We start from the raw sequence: 22,373 nt of genomic DNA on the forward strand, positions 1-22,373 counted from the left end.
CTAACTGGTTTGGATCCGGGCAATAATTGCGATCAGTGATTGAAAAGGAATGACATAGATAAGGAAATGACTGAGATATGTATCCATTCTTTGTTTTACCTTTTCATTTCGTCTTCTCGAACATGAATGTTTAGTGCTGCAAGCTTTCATTGATAGTTGACTCTTTTGATGTTTATCATGTCAATGTTATGTTGTATCAATGCAATATGATGGCTTTTGCTAGTACATATTTTTGTCTCCGTCTATATTGATGATGACTGACTGTTGATGTTATTCCATTCCATGTACCTATAAAAATTGTCGCTCTGGTTGTAAGCAGGTGCATCGTCCTCATGACTTCCTAAGGAACTCGGCTTTCATCATGAGACGTCATAATTATTCCTTCTACTCCCAGGGCAGAGTTTAAATGGTTTGAATAATTTTTTCTGGTTAACGTTTCTTTAGCGAGTTGGTTTTCTACGGGATAGGGTCGCTAACCCCATGCCCAACCCTCCTCCTTTACCCGGGCTTGGGACCGGCAGTAACACCCGGAGGAGCTACAGGCGGAGTTGTGTTGCTTTTTAGATCTTTAGAATTTTTCGATATATAATAATTTATCTGAAAATGTATTGATACTTCTTCTATTGTCTTTTTATAAACAGATAACCTATATGAAATCAAATTTTTCAAAATATTTTTCCACATTCAATTCACGCTTTCAATCCATTCGTTTCAATTTCTCTGATTTCGTTATGATGCATTCTATGACAATGAATCATACTACTGATGATAATAATATTACTGAAGATTATTCTACTAAGAGAAATTCACCGTCTTCATACCGATTATCATCTACATCTCCTGCTTCTAATATGAATTTATTGTTATTTACTGAACCAATTAATGCTCAATTAATCATAGAGTTCTATATTCAAACTGTATATATTAATTTGACTAAAATGAATTGTAACTTATTAACTAACGTCATTCAAGAATTAAGCAAAGAGTATTGTGATTATTGTTGTAACAAGTGTAGTTCTTCGAACATCGAATCTTCACAGTCTAATCAAACAGAATTATTTCAGGTAAGTTAACAAAATTCTCAATATACTCAGATTAAAATATATATGTTTTACGTTTCTCTTGTCTATGTAACCTGTTTGTTTAACAAAGCAATATAATGATGTCTAAGATGTTTGTGAGTTAAGGCTATATTGAGGCGATACGCACAGTATGCACATATGCTAATAAGATACTGACTAGTTGCAGTCCTAACACATCGATGGGAAGATTCAAACAATACTAAGTGGATGTCTAAGATGGTTGAGATTATTTTGAAGTAAATTTACATTCTTTTATAAAGCCCATTGCGATTGATTACCTGTGCTTAAAAAAAAACACAACTAAATAGGGACCGAATGTACGGTAAAATTACCTTTTGTGAAAACTTATAAATACAGTTTATCCTATCTTAGTGATGTATATGTAGAAGTAATCAGTAGAGTTCAACCAGGTCTGTTGGACATTGGTGAAATGGTTGCTCAACTTCGTGGACTGGTTGAAGTTAGGCATTAACACCGTTGGTTGCCGGCTCATTAGTCTATCAGTTAAGTGCTCTGGCGCGAGACTGGTAGGTCCCTGGTTCGAATCTCTCTCGCGAGGTGAGATCGTCGATGCGCACTGCTGAGGAGTCCCACAATAGGACGAAACGGCCATCCAGTGCTTTCAGGTCTTCCATGGTGGTCTAGCTTCACTTGACTCGTGAATTCAAGTATATATAAAATTTACTAAAAATCTCCACAAACAACCCACTTATATGTAGAAGTGTTGGTGTGATTTTGGTGTTTAACTCCTACAGTTTTGTGTCCTCAAATATCAGTACTATTCAAGTTTGTTGAAGTGATTACACAACCACTCATCCAAATATGAGCCACAGTACGAGGTTGACATTAATTGCACGGTCATTATGATCCCCTACCACCCACTGATTAGAAATTTAAGGGTGTGATAAAGAAATTTAGGGATTGTTGATTGGTGAACTTGTTTTTGAAAGTATGTGCTCCAATAAAAATCAAGGTTGACATTAATTTCACGGCACGTATTATCTCCTACCACCCTTTTTTCGAAAATTAAGGATGTGAAAAAATTTAGCAATTGGTGATTGGTGAACTCGTTTTTGAATGTATGTGCCCAATTGAAAGTGAACAAACATTTTGTCACCTGTAATAATTTTTTAATTGGTTGTAAATGGTGCAGCTTTGTAATTTGATTTGTTCAAATCGAACTAGAATAAAGTGCTTTTATTGGATGTAAGAATTGACATTTTTACATCCGATTATTATTTACAATAAATAACTATATCCGATTGGTCCATCTGAGTTTTGATAAAAATTTCAACTTCGGAGAAAAAAAAGACACTAACTCCATTTCATTACCCTACTATACTGCTGTTAGTGAATGTATATCGGGATCAATTTTATTTCGATCAAGACGAAATGGAACTGAAGTCGTTAGTTGTGGTGGCAAGAGCAATAATATTGTAGATCATTAAATGAGAGCTTTGTAAATACTAATAAGCATTTTGAATAGTTGATAATAGTGATTATTGAAGTTGAAGGGTAGTTAAATGTTTAATACACAATTAGTAAACAAATTTCCATCTTACTTATTTATTTATTATTCAAACACATAAATATTGGTACAAAGGAAGCACCAGATATATATGCTAATTATCAGAAGGGGTTTTTGTGGAGATTTAGTATATTTCATAGATGAAAGCGTGAGTCAATTGAAGCTAGACCACCATGGAAAACCTGGAAGCACTGGACGGCCGTTTCGTCCTATTATGGGACTCCCCAGCAGTGCGCATCTACGAACCCGCACTCTCCTGAAGACAATTGGTGAATGGTTGCTCAACTTCGTGGATCAGTTAAAGTGAGACATTAACACCGTTGGATGCCAGCTCAGTGGTCTATCGGTTAAGGGCTCCGGCTCGAGACTGGTAGGTCCTGGGTTCGAATCTCGCGGGTGCGGGTTCGTGGATACGCACTGCTGGGGAGTCCCATAATAAGACGAAACGGCCGTCCAGTGCTTCCAGGTTGCACAGAAGCCCAAACTGAAGTAGGTGGTTTTCTAAGGGGTGCACACCCGGAGCCTTCAACCTAAAGGTCTGATCCACAAGGCAGTTGAGCAACGTAAGGAGATGCAGTCCCATGATAGCCGGTGACTAACGATTGATTCATACGCCATTTGTTCCTTCAGGATACTGGAGCCAGCCCATGTGCACCATTGGTTTGGAATCAGGGTTTTCCAACTCTCCTAGGTGAACTTTCCGTGTCCACCAACCCGGTTAAGGCGCCGGACATTCGCTTTTCGTCCTCTCATTTTCGTAAACAACATTAATGCCACGAGAAGGCAGTGAGTAGGACTTCCTTGGCAGAGGCTATATACGCGTGGCCATATGAGAGCATTTGGAGAGGGAGAGCGTACTTTCTTCACTCTCGGCCGTACCAAGGCATTTGGGGGCATTTCCATCTAAGTATTCCCATAATTTATTTTAACACATAGTTTGCTATTTTAATAAACGTTGTATACGTGTAAACATCTCAATAAATCATCATGATAAAATAAATGAATAGGGCATGTATAAATCACACTGACCGTTAAGGTACGGTCAATGAAGGTTGACATTAATTTGACGGCAATTATGATCCCTTACCGCCCATTGATTCGAAATTTAAAGGTGTGAAAAAAATTAGCAATTGGTGATTGGTGAACTTGTTTTTGAAAGTGTGTGCTCCAGTGATAATAAACAAACATTTTGTCATTGGTTAAATTACGCGACTATATATTACTGAATTACAGGTTCAAGACCCATGTCAATCTAAGGCAACTTGTATATGTGACTGTGAATATCATTGGACTTCAAGCCAAACTATATTTAAATGACTATGATTTTTTTCACTTTTGATGTAGATTACCGAGTGTCCATATAAACGGAGTAAAGTTGTTGTAGGCAGTATCTAGAAATTTATAGACTTAACGTTACTGTTAATCTGGAAGAATCAAATGTTCCTTGCTAAATTTGAACCCTGATCTCTTAGTTTAAGATATGATCATCTGATTGTTGGCGTTACATGTCAATCGAAAACAATCATCATTGCCTTTCAAAATATCTGTTCACTGATTTTGTTTGATTGAATATTGGTTTGTTTTTCTAACTATTTTCAATTGTTATGACTTGCGATTTTAGTATCTAAAATTTTCGAATGATTCAATCAATAATTGACCTCATGTTGTTTATTGAGAAATACTCAAAATAACTTGCTTCGCTTTGGGCACCCGGAGAGTATTCTAGCCCTCACATAAATAGAATGGCGCATGTAAATTTGCTGCCTCCTTGTACCAGTGTTTATATGTTTAAATAAATAAACAAAATAACCGACAATCAATGAGAAATAAAGAAGCCAATTCATTGTTGTGGCACATATATCATTACAAAATGTTGATTACCAAACGTAAATAATGAGTTGAACTTATAAAGACAAAAACAATATCATGTAATTAAGATCAGTATTAAAGATTTACGATCAGAAGTTTAATTTAGAATTGAGTTTGATCAGTTAGTCTATTTATAAATGAATATCATTTACTTCCATTGCCCCCAAATGCCCTGGTACGGCCGAGAGTGGGGAGAGTACGCTCTCCCTCTCCAAATGCTCTCACATGGCCACGCGTATATAGCCTCTGCCAGGGAAGTCCTACTCACTGCCTTCTCGTGGCATTAATGTTGTTTACGAAAATGAGAGGACGAAAAGCGAATGTCCGGCGCCTTAACCGGGTTGGTGGATACGGAAAGTCCACCTAGGAGAGTTGGAAAACCCTGATTCCAAACCAATGGTGCACATGGGCTGGCTCCAGTATCCTGAAGGAACAAATGGCGTATGCATCAATCGTTAGTCACCGGCTATCATGGGACTGCATCTCCTCACGATGCTCCACTGCCTTGTGGACTAGACCTTCAGGTCAAAGGCTCGGGGTGTTGCCCCCTAAGAAAACCACCTACTTCAGTCTGGGCACCTGTGCAGTATCACAGTCCTCACACAAATCTCATTTGATTTGTGTGGTGCATATATATCTGGTGTACCGTTGTACCATTATTTATGTGTTTAAATAAATAAATAAATTCACTTTTATCAAAGGTTTTCTAATTGATTGAATATAATAATCAAGAATTTCTTTATCACTATGCCATTTATTTGTTTTTTTTCTCTCTTCATTTCAAAGCTTCCTTATTCTGATCCCAATATCATTGTTCCTTCCATTAAATCAACAACAACACCTTCTATGGAATTGGCATTATTTATAAATTGTATAAAACTGAATATATTAATATATGGTGATTTAGATATTATCCCTATACCATTAGTATTATTAACATTAGATTATTTATATATTACATCTAGTCTACATTTATTATATAATGGTATTAAAATGCCATCATGTATACAATTGAATTTAAATAATATACAATTAATAAATCAACTTGAAAAGAGATTCAATTATAAACCACAAGCACCACCACCACCACCACAACAACAACAACGACAGCAACAACAACAAAATGAAACAAGTTCAAAGTTCAGTATTCATCATTTAAAACAAAAGCCATTTTTATCTAATCCAAAAGGTATTTTATTAAAATTTAATAATGAAAATAATAAAATTCGATCCAAATTAAATAATGATTGTTTAAATATGATAGTACAGTATAGAAAACATTATTTACCATATGCTATTGTTCCTGCTGCTACTGCTGATGATGATAATAGTGTTTGTAAAATAAATCAAGTAAGTTGAATTAAGTTCTTTTTTTATAACTTACTTACTTACGCCTGTTACATCCTCGTGGAGGAGCATAGGCCGCCCACCAGTATTCTCCATCCATCCCTGTCCTGGGCAATAATCCTTTCCAGTTGTTATCATTTTCATATCTGCTTCTATTTCCCGGAGTAATGTGTTCTTTGGCTTTCCTCTTTCCCGCTTCCCTTCTGGATTCCAAGTTAGGGATTGCCTCGTGTTTTTTTTAATTTATTGCTTATTTATTCTATTAATTGATATTAACTTGAATTCATTTTTTGTATTCGATTGTTTAAATCATGTCAATGATGTTTGGGATTACGATTGATCAGTCTTTTATTGGCATATGTGTATCTTGTGTGGACTGTCTCCATATTGCCTGAAGTCACAGGCATTATCAACAGAGACAGATGTTGGTTAGCAATTCTGGGATGGAAGGTACTTCCAACTGAAACGTGCGTCTTGGATTACACTGCCAGCCACCATCCATCTATGATATTAACTTTGTCTTAGTTCAATGTTTCAATGTATGCTTCTCTTAATGCATCAAATTATACATGTTTACATCTTATTCTTATTTTATGACTGTTTTGTATGGGTTGTTAGTTGAAGTGACTTTTAGCTATGAAGTCTTTGACTAAGAAGCGTGGAAAAGTTGAAAACAATTTGTTCAACGATTGTCTAACTGACTTATCTGATTGTCCAATAGTTAATAATTCGAATCATTGTCAAATAGTTGTGAATCCATTGACTATCAACTTTTAGATCACAAGTTCGAACGACACCAAATTTTTTTGATCTAGATCACTTATGATGGTACGCTTCACCATTTGCACATAAATGCATGCTTCTCAAAGCTGTTTACTTAAACCTGTAAATGAATCATATTGATCAAAATAATTGTATGAAAACAAAATGTGATTAAATTCTATAAGCGAATCGTTTAGATTATTTCATACTTTTATATTATGAAGGGGTTTTCTGTGGAGATTTTAAGTAATTTTTATATATACTTGAAATCATGAGTCAATTGAAGCTAGACCACCATGGAAAACCTGGAAGCACTGGACTGTCGTTTCGTCCTATTGTGGGACTCCTCAGCAGTGCGCATCCACGATCCCGCCTTGCAAGATTCAAACCCAGAACCTACCAGTCTCGAGCCGGAGCACTTAACCGATAGACCACTGAGCCGGCATATTATGAGTAAAGAAAATGATGGTTACCTTTAGTTAATTTTAATTTTCATAAGAAACCATAGTATTTATTCTAATTTCATTTGTAATGATTTGGAATATACCTTTGTTGATATTTTGAATGAAGTTTGGTCAGTCTTAGTTAGCTAGTTGGACTCAGTAGCTAAGTGGATAATGTATCGGAGGTTTGTAGTGAAAAGTACTAGATTGGAATCTCGCAGTGGAATTTAATACTGGGATGCAGGTATATCTAGCTGACGAATCTCCAATACGGCGAAATGGGCGTTCTGGATTCTGCTGTCCGCCACAATCGATCTATTTTGTATAAACTTGTAAAGTAATGGCTGTATCGAGGAAATCCACATGCGATTCACATATGTCATCTAAGTCTGGTCAAAATATCAACAATAAGATATTCCCAGTCATTACAAATTAAATTGAAATTCATACCTGTTACAAAAGCTAGTGGTTATCTAGACCCAGTAACTCAGTATGTAACGTATTAGAATTCAAAGCTAACAACATTCAATTTAAGTCCCAAATTGAACTTACACCCTGTGATTCAGTTACATTCAGTTTCTTAGACCCCAATAGAATGAAGTGCTCATCCTGCATCCTACTTCTAAGCACAGTCCATCTATTTCATATTCTCAGTGCCTTTAATCTCTGTCCTTATAATCTCCAGAAAATTCTTTTGATTTATTTGTCATTCCTTTTTCTAAATTGCAAGTCATCATTTTGATGCGATATGACAACTGTTATGCCCCGATAACAATAGTAAATGGTAACTTTGGGGTCCATTTATGGACCAATATTATGCATATAATTTTTATCGTACATTTGCTAAATAATTAAACTACTCATATTCATGTTCCTTTCATTGTGAGCTTTATTTAACCCTTGGACTATTATTGTACGATTTACCATTCCTGAGTTATACCCAGTCTATTAATTACTGCTCCCCCTATTCACAGCCACATTTGGCTAACTCTTGTACAAATGTTATTTTCTGTTTTATTGGTACGTTGTGGTCAGTCTATTTGGTATACAAACTCAGTATGTTTGAAATACAATGATTCATACCACATAGGCTGTTATTGGTGTTTTGGACTTAACTGGCTGGGCTAGGCAGAAGCCGGATTGATAAGCGCTCTAGACTGCTCGTACGGTTTCGTGTGTCACTGTGCCAATCGATAATTCGCTGCTCTCTGATTGGCGGTCTTATCACGTCATACATTAACTAGGCATCCACTCGGCCACAATATATAACAACAAAATGTAATGCACATTTATGCAAGGCGCTTTATTGATTATGACTGACTGAACAGTTAGTGAAGTATTTTTTTTAAAATGTGTTTCAGTAGTATTTGTAATATCAACAAACTATCAACATTTCTTAATGGGATATCACTTGTGTTTTGTTTGTTTAGATATCACCAATTTCCCTGCGTATTATACTTTTATCCGATGAACATCAAACATTTTGTCAAGTAAGTTTATTGAGTTCTTTTCCGTTGTTTACTAAAAATTATTTTACTCTTAATTTAATTATTCATTTAACTAGTTCATTGATAATTTGAAGTTTCACATTACAGATTAACTTTGGTTAAACTATCACTGAAAATCAGTTGGTATTTCACGATTGCTTCATTTTAGTATTGGGCTCCTCACTGGTGGAGGCTCACGACGCCACCAATTATTGAACCTTGGACCTCACAGTGAGTGTTTAAACGTCAGATCAACAAGATGGTACCCAACGATTTATATTTCTGAATTAAATCAACTGGGAATGTTGCTATTAATTCTGCTACTACCTATACTACTCTGAGGTTTGCTTGATTAGTTTTTTATGGCTACACTGTCGGGTTTTGGCAGCTTGAACTGACATGCACATGTGGTGGGTTATGTGATGCGTTTGATTGACTGACAGAACCATCATTCAGTGCCATTAGTGAGGAACTGCTTCACTAACGACAATATCTGACTCCACCGATCATGTTTTCTCACCAGTTTTCCGGAAATTATCTCTCGAATTTAATTCATAACTGCCGAATAAATGTGTTTACTTTAAAGGATCTATTTATCTCAGTACTTCTTCTGTAGCTAATTCAATAAGAACAAGTTGAAACGTAGCATAAACCTGTAATTCGCATTGATGGTTGACAGTAAAATGAGTTCATTGAGAAATATGGCCTAAGTATAAATAACAATTTTCAGTACTTCAATCCATTATCATCGAATACACTAAGCTGAATAATGTTAAACATTTCTGCTTACATTATCGGTTAATGATATTCGTTCATTTTCTAGTGTACGTCAGTCAGTCACAATGTAGAACTTCGTACGTGCGTACATCAGTTCGAGTTGACATACCACATTAGTACGATTCCAAATGAGTTTTCTTTCGTCGCCTACTTTTTCTTTTAAAATGAATTTTCATCTGTTATCGATACAAGTATTTTACCTATCATGATATGTATCCTTTTTTAATTCTGTTCGTTTCATAGACTAAATCTTTCGTGAAATTTACCTGCAACACAATTGACCTTCAACTGTACTGTGAACCATGGATATTAATTTTGGACTTTTTCAATTTATGCGATTATAAAGAGGAAACTACACAACATACTTCAGAGACATCTCGTCAAGGTAATATTTTATTTCATAGTTTACATCACGAATTGATCTGAGTTCAACCACCATTCGACTAACAATTAAAAAAATATTCCATAGCTGTTTCATCCTAATGTGGAATTTTTTTTTAAACAGTGTGCATCAAATACACCTCACCAGGAATTGAATCTAGAACCTTTAAGACTTACGGCAAGCGTTTGACCTTCAGATAATTGAGTTAATTAGTCATATAAATCATTGGATGGCGATTTTGTAGTGCTTCTCAACTTTAAATTGTTGTATAAATTAGAGTGAACACCAACTCTGAGATGCAGGCACATCCATCTGACGAGTCCCAAATAGGACGAAACGCGCGTCAAACTGGATTCCACTGCTAGTCACTATCCATCTCTGCTTACCATGCTTGTGAATTAAGGCTATATCGAGGCAATACGCACAGTATGCACATATGGCAATAAGAGACTGACCAGTTGCAGTCCTAACACATCGACGGGAAGATTCAAACAAACAATACTAAATAAATTAGATTAGTTTGTGATATAAATTCTGAAATTTAATAATCTCTATAAACCCCTTACAATGATAATATTTTATTGATAACTTCCTTATTAACATTTTCTCTATTGTTTTCTATACAATTTTATGCAATTTGTTGCTATTCGCTACAGGAGTAAACCAAATTTTAGAATATGAGCGTTATTCAGCATCAGGGATTGAATTTTCCTCGTGTTATTATTCAGTCTCTGTTAGTATTAGACCATTCTGACAATTCAGGACTAGCGTTCTCTTCTTTACTCCAGTACAGTTACATCCAGTTAATCAGTATCAGATAGAACAAAATGTGTCCCTTTTATTCCATTGGTAACACTTTGTGGACAGTTATTGAATGTCGTGTAAGGATGCCTTATAGATAAAACGATACTCCAATAAAGTTACACTTTTTCGAAGAAACCCTTATAATATACTTTATTATTTATTTATTTAAACACATAAATATTGGTACAAGCAAGCACCAGATACATATGCGCCTCACAAATCTCATTCGATTTGTGTGAGGGCTGTGATACTGCCCAGGTGCCCAAAATGAAGCAGGGTTCCCAAACTGAAGCATAATATACTAAGAATCATCGGTATGTCTTATCATGAAATAAATGAAGTTATGTATGTTAGTTTCATGCCTTGAGGTGTGGCCTGAGTTGTTCAAATCAGGGACTTCAAATTACCATCTGTTATATCCAATAAACTTATGATAATAATTGACAAAGCATTGGGTATTTTCACTGTCTGTTATTTATAACTTCCCAAATCAAAATCACATTTTGAGTGTATCTCTGCATTGTGTTGAATTGAACCAGCCTTGATTGTCATCTTAAGTTGATGATATTTTGGAGAGTTGTAATGTTAGGTTTTTGCCATATTTTAACCTACTTTAAAAGTGACAGTTAATAGGTCCTTATGATTGTATACTCATGGTCGTTGTTGAAGAAATAAATAGGTATCTGGACTCAGAAGCCTAATAAATAATAACTCGTTGATTTTTGAAGTAGAAGGTGCTGGGCTGAAGTCCAAATGTGTATGTCAACACTGGAATGCAGTTACATTCAGCTGAAAGGCCCTAAATTAGATTTAAAACAGTTCCTTGATTCCCTAGCTTGCCACATAACAAATATGCTAAGTAACTTGTAAAAACTGTATGTATTGAGGCATTCTTCACAGTACGCTCGCAATCCAACTAATATTGGTGGAAGTTCAGTCCCGAATACCGACAATGGGATGATTTCAATCATTGCATTTAGTCAGATTTTTTTATTAGCTACTCTGACATACTGTATTGCTACTACTACTGATGTCTACATATATAAGTAGTATGTATCATCAATAGAAAGTGAAATGTCTGGCTGAAGAAGGTTAAGAAGATTGAAGAAAAGAGAATAAGAACAGAGTATGATTGGTGCGGAAACAAAGAAACAATGAAGTCTAAGTCGATTGATTGACATTTTGCAAATGAAGTATTTACTTTATGGTTCTCAGATTTGACTGAGACGTTTTATAATTTCGCGATCAAATACATTCGATTGTCCCCGCTTGTTTTTTCTTTCACTGCACTATTACTGTACATATTTCATAGTACCATACTATGTAATTAACAAATCTTAGGAACTGTATTCCGCATTGTACCATATATTCCCTAATATTTGATTGTTGTCTTTTTATTTTACAGATTTATTTCATGAATCCAATTCCTGCACACCCATTTCTCCTTGGAACAATCCGAAAATTGCTGTTCTACTCGACATTGATTCTCTCCACTGTTTTGTTAGCAATTCCGATCAAGAAAAAGACAATGGAAAAGAATGTCGAAATAGTTCGCATCTTATATCTAACGAAATTGAATCAAATATTGCTTTACTCTCCCTAATTAAAACGAAAGCACAAATTAATTATTTCATTACAGATTATGAGATGTTCTCATCACTTAATCTACCTGTCAACTATTATTTGGAAATTAAAGGCCAAATATGTGACGTTAAAGTATACGATTTCTGCTACTTCGTTTATAATATTTAAAATTAATGTACTTACATTAATCAGTCTTAACATTCACATTCACTCATGGTCGTTTAAAACGTTTCACAGAATAGTTCATGGTAAAAAGTATTTAGAGGATGAAGGTAGTTTTCGTCATAAACCAATTTCAACTGAATGATTATTAGATCTCATAAAATTGAAAAGTCGTCTCATTTTGATTTTGGACTATGCAGGACTGTGGGCCGACGATTTTATATGCGTTTACACCCATAAGCTTCAGCTCTAGATTTGAGCACGTCACCTCATCATCAAGATGCAATCCAAATGCTTAGATTCCTAATTTTAGTCAATTCACTACATAACAGCAGTCATCCTGGGATTGCATTTGTAGTCGAGAACGGGAAAAAGTACAATCTTTTCAGTATTCACTTTTTTAATGTTATGGGTTCAACCCTTGTAATATACATTGATTAATGTTACACTGTTGTATGTTTCTTGAGACCTTAACAGTTGCTACTAGTTTTTGTTGGAATGTCTGAGTAGTAGTGTTCAGACCTCTGGTGAGAATACTGCATTGATCAACTTAAGAATACCTGGCCTTCACTTCGTTGATCAATATTTGTAGTGCTTGTTTTTATTAATTCACCCAGTATGACAATCTCTAGTATTTCAAACGTAAGCAATTCCAGACTTATGACTGAATCACGTTATCTGAGTTGGTTATTCTGTAGCTTAATTGTACTTGAAGTACAGTTCAACTAATACCTCCGGTATGTAGGCTTTCTTACTGTAGAATACAGTACTATTTGATGGAATGATTGGTAATCAATAAGACAATTTCTTACTTTATAAGTCCTAACTAATGTTTAAAGAAGGTCAAAATGTGAGTTGCTCATAGAATTGGAAATATCACTTTTATTGCGATGTTAATAAATCTAACATTCATTCACATTTCTCAAACATTCAACTATCACAATCGTTACATAATTACAATTACTCTCCTTTTTATAACCATTTCGTTTTTCATTCTGTTTGTATTTAGTTACAAGCTATACAGGAGAAACATTCTAACTTATATCCAATACGGTTCACGACTATGCCACAATTATGTTGTCCAATTAATATTATAAATGACAATGATAGTTCACAGTTATCCTGTATAACTTTTCAATTAATTAAACCTGCCAAGCATTTTCATCAGCGATTAACCAATCCAACTGTAAGTGCTGATGATGAACAAGATATGTACGTTTCAATACAACTGCCAGCTGTTACATATATACATACACAGTCATTTTTAACGAATGTCATTGATTCATTATTTAACTTCAAAGAACATTATGATTTTGTCAGACAAACAAGAGCTGCTGTTAAGGGCTTTCAAGTATGTCTTGCGTTATACATTTATTTATCCTTTGAATAGTAGTATGTTATTATTTATTTTATTGAAACACATAAACATTGGTACAAGGAGGCACAGAATACATATGCTCCACACTTCATCATTCTATTTGTGTGGGTGCTGTGATACTGCTCAGGCACCCAAACCGAAGCAGGTGATTTTCTTAGGGAGATACTCCCTGAGCCTTGACTTAGAGATCTAATCCACAGGGCAGTGGGGCAACGTTAGAAGATGCAGTCCCATGGTAGCAGTTGACTGACAATAGGTACATACTATATTCGTTCCCTCAGGATCCTGAAGCTCATGTGGAACGTTGGTTTGAAATAAGGATTTTCCAACGCCCCACCTAGGGGCGTTGGAAGTGAGTCAGTGAGTAGGACTTCCCTGACAGTGGCTTTATACGTGTGGCCCTATGTGATATTCACTTCACGTTCAAAATAATAAGATCCGTTACCTATCTATAGAAACACATACCCATCGTGATTGTACGGAATTATTACAGTTATACATTTATAATATGATAGTGGGGATTTGTCGATATTTTGAAAGATATTTATTAGGTGTAGTCAACAACAATACTGGATACGATACGTTTGCCTACTATTTATTATTATTTTTTTTTTTATTTAAACACATAAATATTGGTACAAGCAAGCACCAGATACATATGCGCCGCACAAATCTCATTCGATTTGTGTGAGGACTGTGATACTACACAGGTGCCCAAACTGAAGCAGGTGATTTTCTTGGGGGCCACACCCGGAGCCTTCGACCTAAAGGTCTCATACACTAGGCAGTGGAGCATCGTGAGGAGATGCAGTCCCATGGTAGTCGGTGACCAACAATTGGTTCATACACCATTTATTCCCTCAGGATACTGGAGACCATGTGGACTATTGGTTTGGAATCAGGGTTTTCCAACTCTCCTAGGTGGACTTTCCGTATCCACCAACCCGGTTAAGGCGCCGGACATTCGCTTTTCGTCCTCTCACTTTCGTAAACAACAGTAATGCCACGAGAAGGCAGTGAGTAGGACTTCCCTGGTAGAGGCTATGTACGCGTGGCCATGTGAGAGCATTTGGAGAGGGAGAGCGTACTCTCTCCACTCTCGACCGTACCAGGGCATTTGGGGGCATACTATTCCAATTTGACATAATACAAATGAAATCAACTGGATCTGGATTAAGACATCTAGCGTTCAATTATTCAGTTATTTATTTAAAATTTGCTCCATTTATCCTTATTGGTAATAATTAGCTTTCTTACATAAATCGTTTCTGGTTGAAGATAAAATACTCTACTAATGTCTTTCCTTATTTGGTCACTGCTATATTCATTAGAAAATAATTAAACGGTAAAGTCCATAGAATTAGAATGTTAGTTGAAAATAAGCTGTGAAGCAAGTAAATTAAATGAATGAAACAATGAAATGATAGATAGATTTTAACCTATTTTTAAATTAACTATTTATAGTAGAATAAATAGTTACTTAAGATTTCATTATAATCACATATCTTATATATGTCCCTCACACTTATGGTTCACATACATTCCTACCCACCATAGTTGAATAGATTGTTGGTACTTGATAAGATTACTATTTCAGTTCTAGTCTAATTGAAATTGTAATTCTTATTTTCACTAATCGATAACTTCACTAATCATAACAACTGTTGTTATGAACACTATAGTAAATGAAAACTCAAGTACAGTAAACCAATATATTGCTTAATGCAAATATAAAAATCATACATTCAATAAATCATTTACACATCTTCCTTGACTTGCCCTTTACATACTCTATCAGTCTTCCTATTCTGTTGTTATTTCGGATTGCTCTCTATTTTTCCTTTCTTTTCTCTCTTTATTTCAATCTTCTGTTGGTAATCATTCTACTTCTGATTCCTGCTACATACTACTTATATCTGTCCGCATCACAATACTATCACCTAGTGTTCTTTTTATTTTGACTGATGATATAAATATTTCATTTCGTTTTGTTTTTGTGATTTCAAGATCCCCACAATTTCTTCTGTATCTTCACGTATACGTATCAATGTTTCTGGCGGCCCATTAAATCTTATCATTCCAGTTAGTTCTTATAGTTCCCAAGTACTTATTGCCAAGATTAATCAGCTGAAAATCAATAATAAATTTTTGTGGAATACAAATCAGGAAAATGTTCATTGTAAATCAGTGTTGAAATCCAATGAAAAATGTGATAATCGTTATTTCTTTTCAAATATGCGGTAAGATATTAACCACTTGTCTTTCATATTCTATCTACCATTGTCATGAAATGTTGTAATGTTGTACATTGAATAAAATTTATTCAAAATATAAATTATTATTTAATGAGAGTAATCGCCAACTGATTCTATCTATTTGAAACCAAGCACTTCTTAGCTATAGGCACAAATGAGATTGTTCTCAAAATTCCTAGATCATGATGTTATGTGTTGACCAAGGCCGTCGCCAATTTGTTGTGACTTGATCAAGGTCGTCGCCAGTTCGTTATGACTTTACAAAATAAACAAAGGACGTATCCTAATTCATTGTTGGTTTTTACGTCCGGCTTTTATTCACGTGAATTATCCACCAATCGAAATACGACTTCTTCCACCTTAACACTGTGACAATAAATGACGTCCGACCAGTATGAGTAACCTAGCGTCCTTATTGGTCCTTTATCCGCCTAACCCTTCCACTTGAGTCCAGAACACCAATGACAGCTTCTGTTATGCGAATCTATGAGAATCGTTTATTTCAAGCATACTTTGTTTATATACCAGACAGACAGACTACATCACAGCATAAAATACAAAATATTTGTACAAGATCAAACCAAATTTGGCTGTGAACGTGAGAGGCAATAATTAATAAACTGAGTATAATTTAGGAACAGTGATTCGTATAATAATAATCCATAGGTCAAAACGATGCTTATAATAAGATGAATATAGATATACGTAATTTAGTTACTGAGTAGTTGTACAATAGGAATATATATAGAATAATCGTCCATTAATAGGTCCTTGGAGTTGCCCGTACTTAAGTCTTCGCTAGGATATAACACATGATTTTGAGAGGAACCTTTCAGATCACTGAAATACTGCAAGAATCTTCGTCAAGAAAACATTCTGTTTACTAATTGTTAACGGAAGTATTTTTTTGTTATGAACGATATCTGACATGCTAATTAGTTCACGTATATATCGGTCTGATATCTTAAAAATTTCCTATAAGATTGTTAAATGAATGCTCGATTTGACTTCATAGCCGCTTGTTAATAACTCCAGACTAAATCTACACGGGGACTTAAACACCAGAGAAAAGGCGCAAACGACGAAAAATGTGCTAACGCACAGAAAAATGAGGGTATTTATAAATTTACACACCATTCACCTTTATAGTAAACTTATTTTTAACGTATTTACTATTGTACTCAATGTTTATTTTTTATTCATAGGTCTTTGAACAAAAGTGGTCTTCTTGGACTATTGGAATGTTCTAATCTGAATTCAGAAGGTAAACAGTACTAAGTAGTGTAAATAAACAAGTGTCCTGTAAATTATCGTTATTAAGTTACCTCTACGCACGATGATGGATAATGTAAAAGTGTTTGTAGAATAAAAGCTAGGAGTTGCCAAACTAAGACGTTTGATCAATCTTTTAAGACATTGACTATTTCACTGAGCCATTTAGGTAGATCCAGACTACTTGTGTGATTGTTGTAATCATTAGTTAAAGACTTTGAATGACATGGCTCAAAAGCACAGGTGTACCCAATTTTTATCTTCCCTTAAATCCTAAGTTTCACTTATTTTGTGTCACGAATCCCTTGCATTAAAAAAGTTTTCCAAAGTGCAAGTTTAACCATTCTGTACTTAGTAAACTCGTTGCGTGAAATCAATCGCTAATACTTACTAAGTCCCATTCATAAATATTAGTAATATATCTGACTGATCATCTTACGTAATCTTAATATCCAATTTTGACGGGGTTGACTTTATACATTGAAGTTAAACTTTATACATACCATGAATAATGAATAGACGTAATTCTTTTGTTTACAAGACAATCATTGGATACACTGTGTTACACAATCATTCACTGATAATGTAGGAACTGGCAAATATTTGCGTTAGTCTGATTTATCACATATCGTATCAGGACAGCAGAAATAAATTAATACGATTATCATAGTTTCTACCTTTCCACAGTAGTCGGTTGCGTCCTCGATGATAATCCTACTGTTCTGTATTGACTGGAACCCATGTTTCTCGAGGTCATAACTAACCAAGTAGATTGATTGAATAGCGATATGACTAAAACCAGAAAATCTACTGTTTGAATACGAAATCGTACCACTGATTGTGACACAGCTTGCCATCATTAAATGGTTTCTTGAAGATAGCATGCATATTTATTAATACTGCTCTCTTAAAAGCTGAATTAAGTCATAGAGATCGATTCATGTCTAAATTTTACGAATTTGAGGTTCAGGCTTTAAGATTTTAGAACTAAGAAGTTGATACAACGAAGACGATGTATAGAGTTTCGTGCATAGCCGACTAGAAACGTGATGTTGTACTCTGGTCGGTCAGGTCAGTTAGAACTTTTATGCTAATCGAGCGTGTTTGTCAAGTTTCAAATACCATTCAGTAATGATCCCATCATTATTCAATTGTTTATTTTTGTTATTAATCCATATACAAACGTTTGTTTGAAATCTGATCTTCTCTCCTTTAAAAAACCTGTCTTATTGAAATGAATTGTTCATGGTTTTATTTTTGTTTTCCTCTATTGTTAGATCTCGATGATTCTCAACCTTTGTTAATCGATAGAATAAATATGGAATTGAATGGGTTTTCTTTATATTGTGCAGAACAAACGAGCTTATTTGACCCCGACTTGACAAGGAAATCAGGTACTGTGAACACTGTTCTGGAAAAGAAACTGACTTTTACTTACAAATCTCCGTATTTTTAAAAACTCTCACAATAAGGTTTAGATTATTGCAAGCTATTATGAGTATTGACTAGTTTGATGGGTGAAGAAAAATATGATTTAAAGTGTTCAGAATGATTATCAACAAGTCTTGTGTATTTGAGCTCTAAACTTTGAATTCTTGGTACCTCTTATTCCACATAAATGTTCTTCTTTTTTTAACTGTAAACAGAAAAGGTTGAAAGTATATGAGAAGTTTGCTACCGATACACTTGAACTATCTTCCTAGCTGGCTCCTCTGACTTCAACTACTTTTACACATCAACTGGAACAATAGAGAACAAAAGCTAGTAAAAGCTTTACTCCAGTGTTAGTTTATGTACAGAAAAACAAAGATATGTATGAAGTTACACAGGACCCTAGGTTTTTTGAAATTTCTGGAGCCACACTAAATTTGATAGCAGTATAGGTAAATATCCAATCGAAACTGTGGAACGTTGTTCAGCATTCTCCAGATGTTTCTGCGAAGCTTCTATTCAACACTGGTCGGATAAAACGTTTCTTGATGTTTCTAGGCTTCTGTGGATTCTGATGAGGGACATTTTGGAGCTCAACCAACAGTATAGAAGTTTTGTTTTCATGGTTAGTTTACGTAAAAGAGGTGGGGAAACATGTAGGTTTACACTGGGAATTTATAATACAGAAGCTTCCGAAAATATGCTAATGACATTATCAGTTACTATCCAATCAAGATACGATATATAATCCGTCGTTTCATAGAGCCTTAGTGGGTTTCTGTTGAATACTGATTGGCTGAAGTATGCCAGTTCCGGGTGTAATAACTCATTTTCTAAGTACAAATGCTCGTGCTCACCTATAAACCACATTCTTTGATTTAATGTTAAGGTTCCCATTCGACTATTCTCTCAGAAGTCGAGCTTCTTACTTGTTGGTTAGATGTCAACTGCATAAACATCTAAACCGACACTTGATACTGTTAGGAACGATCGTTTCAGTCACTTCATTGAAACTGTTTCTTGCCACTGTTGATCTAACTCTTATACTTTCATTTAGGCTTTGATTGTTTCAATTTTATTGTATGTCACACTAAAATTTTATGCTTTTTTTCTCTCTTTAGATCCTAACTACAACAATTCGTATATTCATTTACCAAATCAATTGTTCATACCTATTGGTAGAGTATATCCATCTCATTCCAACCACAATACTTTCTTTATCAATCCTACCGATTGTGTTAATTTAATTTTAGAGCATAATTTAACATCTGGTAAAATACCAGATTGGAAACTAAGTGGAGAATTTACAAATAGTCAACTCCAAATAGATCAACATACATACTGTTTAATTCGTGGTATATTATCACATAATTTTGGTGAATATTCAAAACCTAGTGTCGATACAACGGTAAATAGTAAATAGAATTATTTTGCTCTTCAGTTCTGTTCACTATTTATCATCTTAGCTAAGTGAATATATATTTTATGGAATTTCAAACTGTACTTTATAGACATTAAAAGAAATTGGAACTCTTAAATCAGTAATTCCTTCCAGATAGAGTTTCATTGCTTACATTTTGCTAATGAATCCCTTCTTTGAGGTGTCAGAGAATATTTGTAGATTAAGTGGATGATTTTGTTGAAGTTTAGTTCTCTTAGCTTGATGGTTTGGTCGTGGAGCTTTCATCGTTCTTCTTGACAACATCATCAGCACAAACTCCAAATAGAAGTGAAGTGTTCGAATTTCTTTACATATGACTAACAACTCTTCCTGTTCGACCTTAATGTTGACTGCTTTTTGTTAAATGTTTAGGAACAATAACAACCCTAGAAATCACTCGGACCCCTTTGCTACATATCCTCTTTATTTTATTTCGCTGTTACTGATGTTTTTGAGGTACCTTTAACCAGAACAAATATGTCCCAGGTCCTAAGTTGTTTTGACTAGCTAACTGGTTGACATTTCATTCCTTCACAATCTCAGTGTTCTAGAGATCATCCAAAATAGAAAATGGTGGCTTATAATTTGAATTACTGATTAAAAATTGATTAGCCATAAAGATTTTCATATGCATACTTGTATCCTATAAGTAATAGTCATTACATTGATTTGCATAGTTGTTATGTAACCTTAATATATATTAAAAGTTTATTCTGTGTTTACTTCATTAGAAACCATTACATGAATCAAATATATGGACTAAGTTTGCAATTGAAATCCGTATGAATTCAGTTCAAGCTACATTGTTCGCTTCATCAAGCTCACCTGTTGTTGTGAATAACAATTCTATTGTTACTACAAATATAAAAGGGAATGATTTCTTTAATAACAATAATGTATCTAATCCGTTTTCTATAATCAACTTTTGTGATACACTCTTAACTTATGAATATTTTTCAAACCGAAGTACATCTATTCAACTTCAGTGCTATGATATAAATTTATTGAAAGCTCAAATTGACAAAGGTAATCTCTATTTAAATAATGTTACTCTTTTTTATGGACCCCCCCCTGTATTTAGATGTAGGCTTTAATTTGTTTATGAAACTTGACTTTTGAAAATGAAGGATATTTTTAAGCTAATAGCATGTGTGATCATATATACCTTCAGTGCATTGTTGGAGTATCGTGGATTAGGCGAGGTTAGTTATAGACAACTTGACAAAGATGGGAAATCAGTTTTTGAGGTCGTTAATTTCCATCGATTGAAGTGTCTTACACTTGTGTTACATATACGTAGCTACTACTTATGTCGATGGGGTATGTTTACTGATTTGAAAGTAAACTGGAGCTAAAGCTATGGTCAGCCAAAGGAAGGTATGGTATCAGCGCATGATGCCATTAACTGTTGGTTTGAGTCAAATACCTGGCTGAGAAGCTCGCTACAGTCATAAACAATAATTGGAGATATGACTCAGAATTGATCACAATGTTCCATATCCATTCACTCTTTGTCTCAAAATATTCATGTCCTTTATTCTGCCTATTCATTATGTCTCAAATTATGGTATCTATGTCTACTGATATTTTTACATATTCTACTATAATGGGATTTGTTTAGATAAATTAATCTCTTTATGATATTGTATGACAAAGTAGATTGTTGCACATATATACCATGTTCTGCGATGCGTATGACTGATCACTCAGCTAATCAATCCACCATAGTTTTGACTCCTACTCGACTTTTAATTCAGTTTCGCACAATTTGAGAGTATTTGTTACCTTGAATAGAAATATTATGGCTTAAAGATAGCTCGTTAAACCCCGTGCCAAACCAAAACATGACATCAGTTCATTAAATCACTGACAATGGGATTACCTGATTGAGGTCCGCGTGATTGTTATAACCAATAGTTAGAGACTTTGAATGACGTGGCTCAAAATCGTTTGTAATGGCCGCAGGTACCGTGATGCATGACATTGATTGCAAAATATATAATACCTCATCAAACTTACTTGAGGGAAATCTTAAGTGAGCAGAAATGAGTTTCCTACTGGGGCCAATTATCATCAAACTTCCTTCTGTCAATCGGACTTTATAGTATTCAGAGACTCTATTGCTTATGTGATGGATGCTACATTCAGTGATGACAGCAACATGCAGGCTAGCAGCTTGTTAAAAATATCTAAATACGGCAGCCCACAAATGTCATCGGTGAATCATAATCTTTTCTCTCCGTTGACCGGGTAACCGGTATTCGACACATACTAATTGTCTTATTCTCTCGCAGCATCATGTAGAAAACGAGTGGGTCATCCTTCACGGGATATTGGGGACCTCTATGTCAACACGAAACAAGGTTCTA

General features: G+C 34.8%; 1 pseudogene across 1 annotated transcript in view; it reads left to right on the forward strand.

Annotated features, from left to right (window-relative positions):
* The window catches only part of Smp_171490, a 189,121-nt pseudogene that overhangs the window by 35,396 nt on the left and 131,352 nt on the right, over window positions 1-22,373 (forward strand). The window contains 11 exon segments of the mRNA in view: window positions 641-721; window positions 726-1,064; window positions 8,462-8,521; window positions 9,539-9,680; window positions 11,887-12,197; window positions 13,237-13,578; window positions 15,613-15,845; window positions 17,066-17,124; window positions 18,410-18,526; window positions 19,685-19,971; window positions 20,736-21,030. Coding sequence covers window positions 641-721; window positions 726-1,064; window positions 8,462-8,521; window positions 9,539-9,680; window positions 11,887-12,197; window positions 13,237-13,578; window positions 15,613-15,845; window positions 17,066-17,124; window positions 18,410-18,526; window positions 19,685-19,971; window positions 20,736-21,030 — 2,266 coding nt within the window.

The sequence above is a fragment of the Schistosoma mansoni genome, assembly GCF_000237925.1.
Source record: "Schistosoma mansoni, WGS project CABG00000000 data, chromosome 4 unplaced supercontig 0032, strain Puerto Rico, whole genome shotgun sequence".
NCBI lineage: Eukaryota > Metazoa > Platyhelminthes > Trematoda > Strigeidida > Schistosomatidae > Schistosoma > Schistosoma mansoni.